Source organism: Phyllobates terribilis, unplaced genomic scaffold (assembly GCF_046119375.1).
Source record: "Phyllobates terribilis strain yellow unplaced genomic scaffold, ASM4611937v1 Scaffold_1__5_contigs__length_1240528914, whole genome shotgun sequence".
Lineage (NCBI taxonomy): Eukaryota > Metazoa > Chordata > Amphibia > Anura > Dendrobatidae > Phyllobates > Phyllobates terribilis.
The window spans coordinates 613113047-613123662 of record NW_027362761.1 but is presented as its reverse complement, the minus strand read 5'-3'; the positions used below and the strand labels follow the sequence as shown (position 1 = coordinate 613123662).

At 41.1% G+C, this 10616-nt stretch overlaps 1 protein-coding gene across 5 annotated transcripts in view; it reads right to left on the bottom strand.

Annotated features, from left to right (window-relative positions):
- Positions 1 to 6199: 6199 nt before the first annotated feature.
- LOC141272500 (uncharacterized) overlaps positions 6200 to 10616 on the bottom strand; it is a 312347-nt gene continuing 307930 nt past the window's right edge. For 2 of the 5 annotated variants that reach the window (XM_073683317.1, XM_073683302.1), the window contains exons 5-9: positions 9824 to 9921; positions 9667 to 9745; positions 9440 to 9534; positions 9178 to 9289; positions 6201 to 9023 (exon numbers count right to left, since the gene is read on the bottom strand). In XM_073683317.1, the coding sequence (XP_073539418.1) occupies positions 7192 to 9023; positions 9178 to 9289; positions 9440 to 9534; positions 9667 to 9745; positions 9824 to 9921 (2216 nt within the window). In that variant the 3' untranslated portion in view covers positions 6201 to 7191. Of the gene's footprint in view, positions 9024 to 9177; positions 9290 to 9439; positions 9535 to 9666; positions 9746 to 9823; positions 9922 to 10616 lie in introns of all 5 variants that reach the window. The other 3 variants (XM_073683310.1, XM_073683334.1, XM_073683326.1) reach the window with 2 other exon arrangements.

The window sequence follows — 10616 nt, the reverse complement described above, 5'->3', positions numbered from 1 at the left end:
GAAACTGGGGGGAAATACCCGCAAACACAGTGAGAACATACAAACTACTTGCAGATGTTGTCCTCTATCATCATAAAGGAGTTAGCAGCGGTGGTCGGTCTCCTAGGCAACGAGTTGTCTACCTTGTGAACATTGTGTTGAAGCTTCCAAGGTGTCACGGGGTTTACTGTGACAGAGAGGAGCCATAAGACAGCAGCGTCTAGTTCCTCCCACTCCTGCACTCATTAGAAGCCTTTCACCTTCATATTAATCGGTGCAGGGGTTAATCTGCTCAGTTGTGAGCTCCTGGAAGCTTACCGTGATTTAGGCTCTCGGCAGATTTGTCCCATGCATCTCCCCTACTGTTATAACGCTGTACCTCACCACATCGGACTGTCACCTACCTTGGAAACCTTGGAAAGGAAGCTGAAGATCCACTTCTTGTGACAAGCGTACAACCTGCAGTAACCCTCGCTCCAGCATACCGCTAAACGACTAGCTGTACCCCCATCCTACTGTACCCTCACCCATCCCTTGTAGACTGTGAGCCCTCGCAGGCAGGGTCCTCTCTCCTCTTGTACCAGTCAGTGACTCCTTTTCACATGTAAAACACCACGGAATAAATGTCGCTGTAATAATAATAATTATAGTACTTGTACTCTGGCTCAATTGATGGCACTTTCCAGGTGTCTACCCCTAATTTGATGTGTTTTGGCAGCTTTTGGGCCCATTTGAAGGTGTTGCATATGCATTTTTGTTTGCCCTCCATTGAATCCTATGGCACTCTGTAATGTTCGGCGAATAAATCTGTGAATATTGCAGCTTCGTCGATTAGAACCCGAACCCAAATATCAAGACATCCGTTAATCTCAATGGTGACATTTTTCACTTTAAATTTTATGGGGTTGAGAAAGTTGTGTACCATAAGAGAGGAGGTAACTGGCAAAGAGAATTGGCCAAGCATGAAGCCTTCTGGATACTCACCTTAGACACTAAATTTATTCTATGATTAAGAGCGATTTAACGCTCGAAAAGCGTCAGTTTTAAATGTTCCCTTTGTATGTATTTTTCTAATTTTTTAAACAAGTTTTTGCATCGCCATATTTTGATAGCTATAATTTTTCCATATTTCTGCTGCGGGCTTTTTTTGACGTTGTTATTGGTGCCATTTTCAGGCACGTGACATTTTTTGATCGCTTTCTATTCCGATTTTTGGGAGGCAGAATGAACAAAAACCAACAATTCAGGAATTGTTTTTGGGGATTTTTTTTATGCCGTTCCGCGCGTGGTAAAATTGATGAGGCAGATTTATTCTTCGGGTCAGTACGATTACAGTGATACCACATTTATATATTTTTTAATGTTTTGTCGCTTTCACACAATAAAAACTATTTTATAGAAAAATGATTCTCGCATTGCTTTATTCTGAGCTGTAACGTTTTATTTTTACGCTGATAAATGAAAAACAAGGCAAAAAACGATGCTTTATTTTTTTACGGTGTTCACTGAAGGGGTTAACTAGTTGGACAGTTGTATAGGTAGGGTCGTTCTGGACGCGGCGATACCAAATGTGTACTTTTTTTTTTTTTTTTTTACACAGATAAATGTATTTATTGGATTAATAGTTTTCTTTTTTTTTGTTCTTTATTTTGTGATTTTTTTTAAAATGTTTTTATCATTTTTATTAACTTTCTTTCTACTTTTTTACATTGTCCCACTATGGGACATCAACTTTCTCTGCCCTGATCGAATACTCTGCAATGCATCTGCACTGCAGAGCATCAGATCAGCGTCTGATAGGCAGGAAGGATGCATCTCAGGCTGAGAGGCCACCAGCCTGCAGGACCCTGAAGAACCCCGCGGCCATCTTGGGATGGGGGTCACCATGGAAACCATCAGCACAATGCGATCGCATCGTATTGTGCTGATGGAAGCACAAAGGAAGCCCACTCCCTCTGCGATGCCCCGCGATGTTGCTGTCACCACAGGGGTTAAACTTACATAAAGCTGACACCTGCACTTGATCGTGGCGGTGCTCAGCATGAGCCTGTGCGATCACAGCGCCGTATATATACTGCCCTTTGCGGGTAGGCAGCTCTTGCAGAGCAGTATATATACGGCGCATGTCGGGAAGCGGTTTATGGACCAATAATAAAATAACTTTTCTATATAACCTATGGATGGATGTGCGGAATTCATCATCTTCTACTGCCTACCCTACTTCTGAATTGTCACCATAAAGCAAAGTTTTAAAAGGCTCTATTCTTCCTTACATCCACAATACTTTTCCTCCATGGATCCCGATGACAGATGATTTGGGTGTTGGCCGATCCTGGCTAATTTGATCCAAAACATAAAAATTTCCATTTTCTAACAGCTTGAGAAAATACTACCTAATAGTATGTGTATCGTGGAGGGTGTGGACTCACTGTGCCAAAGGGCCGGGCTTAACCTGGAGGGGCGTGACTAAGCGACTACCTGGTTTTCGCTAGAGCCTCTAGTGGTGAGGATAAGCTTGACCGCAGGTAGTCACCAGCACCATTCCACGGCAGTCCCCGGGACTGAAGCAGCTGACCTAGGGGTCAGAGGCACGAGTACAAGAGGCAAAGACAAAAACGTGGCCTGATGGTTCAAGGTCGGGGCAGACAAGACAGAATCACAAGTTATAGCAGAGGTCCGGAGCGGACAGGTCAGGCAGGACTGAAAACTAGCTGGGTCAGTAACAAGAAGCGGATTTAAAGAAACGAGTATAAACATGGACTACAGGGTAGGAACCAAACGTTCGAGCAAGGAGTGATGGGAGAAGCTTCCTAATATAGTCACAGAAGTAAATCCAGCTCACCACCTGCAGTCCCACACTTCTGGAGCAAAGATAGCACCTAGGCAGGGCGCAACATCCAATAGAAGAAGCAGAAAAATCCAGCTCACAGGTAAAGTCCAAAAAAGAGAATACAGGCATCTTTCGACGCGTTTTCAAGCGGCAAGCGCTCTTTAACCTTGATGAAGAGCGCTTGCCTCTTGAAACGCGTCGAAAGATGCCTGTATTCTCTTTTTTGAGAATACACAATTTTAATCTTTGCTTCATGTACCTTGGAAAATTAAATGCACTTTTTTGGACTTGACATGTGAGCTGTTTTTTTTCGGCTTTTCCGAATGTAGTGCCTGCTCACACGAGATAGGCCAGGGAATCTCATCTCTGCAGGACACAGCAGGATTAAATTCCTGCAGAGACCGGCCATGCCCCCCTAAGGCCAAATGGAAACACCATGCTGTTGTAGCTGTGCAGAGGAGTGCTGCAAAAGGCAAACCTTAGCGAGCCAGGCTGACGCGAGGAGATGGCGCACGGTGACCATGTTGAGTAGAGAGGCATGAAAGTTACCGCCGTAACAGTGTGAAAATAGGGGTGAGTGTTCAGAGCACCTGAGTCATATTAATATACACTGTGTTCCAAATTATTATGCAAATAATATTCTCTCAGATTTTCCCACATTCCCTATATGAATTACAGTCATTGTAATTTTACAGTCACATAACTATTAGAGTACAATTGAAAGGTTTTTGTACAAACTGCCTATGATAACAGGATATTTTTTAAAAAATAAAACACTCAAACTGCACTCAAAATGCATGTTCCAAATTATTATGCACAGCAGAGTTTTCAACTTTTTCATTTTAATAAAGAACAAAAAAATGGTCATTTTTGAAATTATAAGCATTAGCCGGTTATTACACACTGAAATCAAACAGTTTCAACTCAAAACTTTATTCTAGGTGATGTTACATTTGCACATAGGATCGCTTGTTCGAAAGGAGCTTCTGAACTCTCTCGTCCATTGAATTTGTCAGGTTTCGGATGGTTTCTGCTTCAGTTGTTTTGCATGAGGACAGAATACCCTCCCAGAGCTGTTGCTTAGATGCGAACTGCCTCCCGCCATCATAGACACTCCTTTTGATGATGCTCCAGAGGTTCTCAATGGGGTTGAGGTCAGGGGAGCATGGGGGCCACACCATAAGTTTGTCCCCTTTTATGCCCATAGCAGCCAGAGATGCAGATGTGTTATGTGCAGCATGAGATGGTGCATTATCATGCATGAAAATTATCTTGCTGTGGAATACACGGTTCTTCTTCTTGAACCATGGCAGGAAGTGCTGTTTGAGAAACATACATTATGGAGTTCATCTTTACTCCTTCAGGGATCCTAAAGGGGCCAACAATCTCTCTCCCCATGATTCCAGCCCAAAACATTACTACACCTCCTCCTTGTTGGCGCCGTAGCCGTCTTTGCATGGGGTGTCCATCAACCAGCCATCCTCCACTCCATCCATCTGGACCATCGAGCGTTACACTGCACTCATCGGTGAACAAAACAGTTTTGAAGTCAGTCTTCATGTAATGTTTGGCCCACTGGAGCCGTTTCTGCTTGTGTGCAGTGGATAGAGGAGGTCGACAGGATGGCTTACGCACAGCTGCAAACCTCTGAAGGACCCTGCATCTTGTTGTTCGGGGGACATTGGAGGCACCAGCAGCTTCAAAAACTTGTCTGCTGCTATGACAAGGCTTTTTTGCCGCTGCTCTTTTAACCTGACGTAATTGCCTGTAGAAAGAGTCCTCAATTTTCCTTTATCAGCACGCACACGTGTGTACTGTGAATCAGCTACATACTTCTTGATTGTGCGATGATCAAGATGAAGTGTCTTGGCAATGTTGATTGTAGTCATGCCTTGACCTAAACACTCCACAATTTGTTGCTTCTCAGCAGCCGACACATCCTTTTTCTTTCCCATTTTGCCAGAAAATGTAGGATTAATAATGTGGGACAGCCTTCTTAAGTAGTCTTGCCTTTCATTGGACACACCTGTCAAACTAATTAGCACAGGTGTCTGCAATTGCTTACAGTGATATAAAGAGCCCTGACACACATCACCATCAATGAGTTTAACTGACAAACAAAAAAATTCTTACCTCGTCACTCCTAAACACTTTTTGCATAATAATTTGGAACACAGTGTAGGCTCAAATAGCATGGGCATAAGGCTGTAATATAAAGCCAAGTTCCTGCAGCAGCTGCTATCAGTATCTGCCTATTACACCTGAGGAAGGATCTAATAGGTTGCTAGCCTGCACTGACAGGCAATTATGCTCTGGATTACCAGAAGTTCCTTGACTTGCCCTAGTGGGGCAAATAAAAAAAAAAAAAAATTCCCTCATAAGTCGAAAATAAAATCGTAGTGGTATCTTGGAAACCCCTTTCTAGTGAGGGGTTTGGGAGAGACGCTAGAGGTCTCAACACGTTTGCCAGTTTTGACCAAATTAGGGCGTCAACCGATCGCGGAGAAAAAGCATACACAGGAGTCTGTGTATAAAGCCTGTCTGTCGAACCCTCCGCATCATGGAGAGTTTTATTGCTTTTCAGAAAAAGAGAGAAGTTAGAGTAAATTACCAAAATAGACCAGAATACTGGTTATCAATGGTTTTAAGCAACTGTTAAGCTTATTGCTAAACTCAGAACTATGCTGAGCATACAAAAACACATGGATGTTAAATATAAATTGTTCAAAAGAAAATCATAGCAAGCTATAAAACATCAACCATAAAATAGTGGCTATCGGACAGGAGCTCTGTGTACCTCCTACCTACTGTAATCTCTTCTCTTCTGACTCTTCTCCTGATTTGTTGGCCTATTGCAGAATGACACATGCACAACATCGCACTGGGCCTACTGCATGGCTCAATTTGTAACAAAAATGTTGAAACACTGGAGGACCCCACAAAAAATAATTTAATAAAGCCTAATCAATAAATCATATGTAAAAAAAATGCCACCATTGCAAAAAAAAAATTAAAGTAATATAAAAATTAAGTAATTGTCGACCTGGTAGAGCTGCCACCAGTTTCTATGTGATATAACAGACTTATATCGGGCTAGAAACCAGCCCGCTAGCGTGTTCGTTGGACCGAACAACAGACGTAAGGTTCGCGGATCGAGATAAAAGAACAGCCCAAGGTTAACTTATATATTTAATCGCCGTAAGGGCACACTAAACAATATACTATATACATAAGGGTTATACATACACAGTGATCAGAGTAACAAATACAAAAGTATGGTACAACAAGTATAAGCAGAACTTAAGACAGTCAATTACCAGTGTAGATGGAAAGGCCTGGCTTGTGGGGGAGGGCTGCCACATGGGAGGCTGCGGACCCTGGGTTGGTGCATGGACTTCTCCCCCACATCTTGATGTCACGACCTCCCCAGGAAAAAAGACAATCGGCTCTAGCTACAGAGACTTTCAAACTCTCTGGGTCACTCCCCCTACTGCCCCCCTGGTCGAGCCCAAGTCTCCACCCCTGTTCTTTCCCAGCTAAGAGCTCCCAAAACTAAAATGGGCCATACGTCCTTACTGGACGGTCCTGCTACGCGTGGATACCCAACATCGGGGTCCTAGGGGCCCCTGCAAGGCTGTACCGCATATCTCCCTATCCTTGCTTGCTGGGCGGTGAAAGGAATGGTGAGATTCTTTTAGGTTTCCAAAAATCTATTTTATGTATCACTCAGATGTATCGTCTTCCGATAATTCGATGTTGAATTATAGTTTCTTAAACAAAGGGAGCCGCATGGCTGGGTCTGTAGCAGCTGCACAGCTGCTGTGGGAGATTTTGTCACTCACAATTGTTGGCTCCCTCCTTTGCAAGCAGCACTGTCGAAATAAACTGTACATGGAGTTCTCTGTAATCACTGTCAAGTAGTGCACAGTGATTGACATGGGATTACCTTGAATATCATCACATTTGGTATTGCCAAAATAGCACCAATGCATAGAACATGTAATCTTTCCTGTATGTTGAACAGTAAAATATAATATGTAAAAATCAAAGACAAAATTTATGTCTTTTATCAAATTCCCTCCAAAGTTAGAAAAATTAAACTGTAGACACAGAAAAATAAAGTTTTGGCTGTTGGAACGTGATAATGAAAAAAATAAACAAATTAGGTTCTTAAGGTAAATAATAGACATGACTTCAATTCGTGAAACCACGTGTAAAAATTTAATTATTGTTTTACTATGACAGCATTTTCCACATCACAAACAATTATAAGGTTTCTTATTTATAATTTACCTAATGAGTCTTAAAATTAGATTTTATATATATATATATATATATATATATATATATATATATATATATAAACATTTTACACATATTGATTAAAATGGATTCTTGGCTGTGTGAATTCTTTCATGCTTAACAAGATTTGATTTATCTGTAAAACACTTCTCACATTCTGAACAAGAATACGGCTTCTCTCCTGTGTGAATTCGCTTGTGTGTAAGAAGATTTGGTTTACTTAGAAAACATTTTCCACACTGTGAACATAAATACGGTCTCTCACCTGTGTGACTACGTTGATGATCCCTAAGTTTGGTTTTAGTAATAAAGCTTTTTCCACATTCTGTACATGAATGCGGCTTCTCCCCTGTGTGAATTCGCTGATGAGTAATAAAACTTGATTTATGCGTAAAACACTTCCCACATTCTAAGCATGAATACGGCTTCTCTCCAGACAGAATTCTCTTATGAAGTCTCTGATGTGTAAGAAGATTTGGTTTACTCAGAAAACATTTCCCACATAGTGAACATAAAAATGGCTTTTCTCCTGTGTGACTTCGATGATGATCTCTAAGTTTGGTTTTTGTAATAAAGCACTTTCCACATTCTGAACACGAATATGGTTTCACTCCTGTGTGTATTCTCTGATGATTAACAAAACTTGATTTATCTGTAAAGTTTTTCCCACATTCTGAACAGGAGTATGGCTTCTCCCCTGTGTGAATTCTCTTATGTTTAACAAAACTTGATTTATCTGAAAAGCATTTTCCACATTCTGAACAGGAGTATGGCTTTTCCCCTGTGTGGATTCTCTGATGTTTAACAAGAGCTAATTCACGTGCAAAACACTTTCCACATTCTGAACATGAATGCAGCTTTTTTTCCTTGTGGCTTCTCTCATGTCTAAGAAGACTTGATTTATCAGAAAAACATTTCCCACATTCTGAACAGGAGTATGGTTTCTCCCCTGTGTGGATTCTCTGGTGTTTAACAAGACCTGATTGATGAGCAAAACACTTTCCACATTGTGAACAAGAATATGGTTTCTCTCCTGTGTGAATTGTCTGATGTTTAGCAAAACTTGATTGATTTGAAAAACATTTCCCACATTCTGAACAGGAATACGGCTTCTCCCCTGTGTGACTTCTTTGATGTTTAACAAGACCTGATTGATGAGCAAAACACTTTCCACATTCCGAACATGAATACAGCTTCTCTCCTGAGTGACTTCTCTCATGTCTAACAAGACTTGACTTATCTGAAAAACATTTCCCACATTCAGAACAGGAGTATGGTTTCTCCCCTGTATGTATTCTTTGATGTTTAACGAGATCTGAATGATATGCAAAACACTTTCCACATTCTGAACATAAATATGGTTTCTCTCCTGTGTGAATTCTCTTATGTTTAACAAAACTTGATTGATCTGAAAAACATTTCCCACATTCTGAACAGGAGTATGGCTTCTCACCTGTATGTACTCTTTGATGTTTAACAAGACCCGACTGACGTGCAAAACACTTTCCACATTCTAAACATGAATACGGTGCCTCTCCTGTGTGAATTCTCTCATGTTTAACAAGACTTGATTTATTTGTAAAGCATTTCCCACATTCTGAACGGGAGTACGGCTTCTCACCTGTTTGTGTTCCTTCATAAGTAAGAAGACCTGAGCTTTTTATGAACTGCTTAGCACATTGAAACATAGGACCCCATTTTGGATCTGTGCTTATGGCATCAACCTGAAATTGGTCAGGATAAGATTCCTCATGATTAGGGGGATTATATAACAGATTTGAACTGTGATGACTTGAATTTATATCAGTGGTAATGAGGTTTTCGTCTAAAGAGAGCTGCTTCATATCTTCATCTTCCACTTCATAATTTAGTAATGACATGAAGTTTTCCTCAGAATTCCCACAGAAATTTTCTGTTAACATTAAAATAGATTCTATAAATTTTGAAAATGAAATGACTTTGCGTATACATTAAATTAACTAAGTAATTCTAAATAATTGTGAATCTAGAAAATTAGATTAACTTGGAAAATAAAAACTCACCTGGAAAAATGTATTATGACATACCTGTAATGGTATGAACTAGAATTTCCTCCTTCATGTCTCTCATACACAACTGACTGCCATTCATAATTTCTTCTGCTTCAAACTCGGCTTTTCTATTAGTCAGATCTTCACCCTGATTTGATCAATACAACAATTCAGCACCGTACAGAAAAGGTTAAAAACAAAGATCAGATTCAAGTAAGAAACAACCAAAAGTTTAGAACATCTGTGACTGGATCACACCCTCCTATATAGATCCGGTACAGGGCTCAGCACCGTCTACCTGATGACTCTCCGGGATGTGATTCTCCTCTGGATAGTCCTGGGGATACAGAGGACGGGGACATCTCTCTGGTGGATTTCTCCTCCTGGATCCATCTGTAGGAAACACATAGTGATGATGTGATGATGAGATGATGGGAGTAGTAGTAGGTGACCACAGAACAGACATGGCAGTCTCCCCTCCTTTGATTCTGGAGGAAAGACCGGCTCTACTGCTCCCCTCCTCACCCTGCTGATCGGCCCATAAATCCATCGTCTCTTCTGCTTCATCGATAACCTCAACCTTAATATCAATCAGATCTTCATCCTAAAAAGAACAATGTAAGATGAGCTCAGGTCCCATCACTTCATGGTCCGATGTTGTGGGGACTTCAGTGTCATCTACCTGATGACTCTCCGGGATGTTGTGATTCTCCTCTGGACAGTCCTGGGGATACAGAGGACGGGGACATCTCTCTGGTGGATCTCTCCTCTTGGATACATCTGTGGAGACACAACCTCATTGACTTCATCAGTAACACGGATTGCACGAGTAAAGATGAAAACTAGAATAGCGCTGTGGAAAAGCAGTGCATGCTGGTATGGATGAAAATAGCGACACCATTAGCTAGGTCAGCGAGATCCTAAATACAGAATACCACAGCCTTTCTGTGTAAACTGTGAGGTTAAACTGGAACAAAAAATTATTTTGGCACTTTTTGATGTAGTTTCACTCTACAGGGGTGGGCCATTTATATGGATACACGTAAATTAAATGGGAATGGTTGGTGATATCAATGTCCTGTTTGTGGCACATTAGTATATGGGAGTGGGAAAGCTTTTCCAGATGGGTGGTGACCATGGCGGCCATTTTGAAGTCGGCCATTTTGGATCCAACTTTATTTTTTTCAATGGGAAGAGGGTCATGTGACACATCAAACTTAATGAGAATTTCATAAGAAAAATAATGGTGTGCTTTGTTTTAACGTAACTTTATTCTTTCATGAGTTTTTTACAAGTTTATGACCACTTATAAAATGTGTTCAAAGTGCTGCCCAATGTGTGGGATTGTGAATGCCGCCCTCTTCTCCCACTCTTGACACACTGATAGCAACACCGCAGAAGAAATGCTAGCACAGGCTTCCAGTATCCGTTATTTCAGATGCTGCACATCTCGTATCTTCACAGCATAGACAATT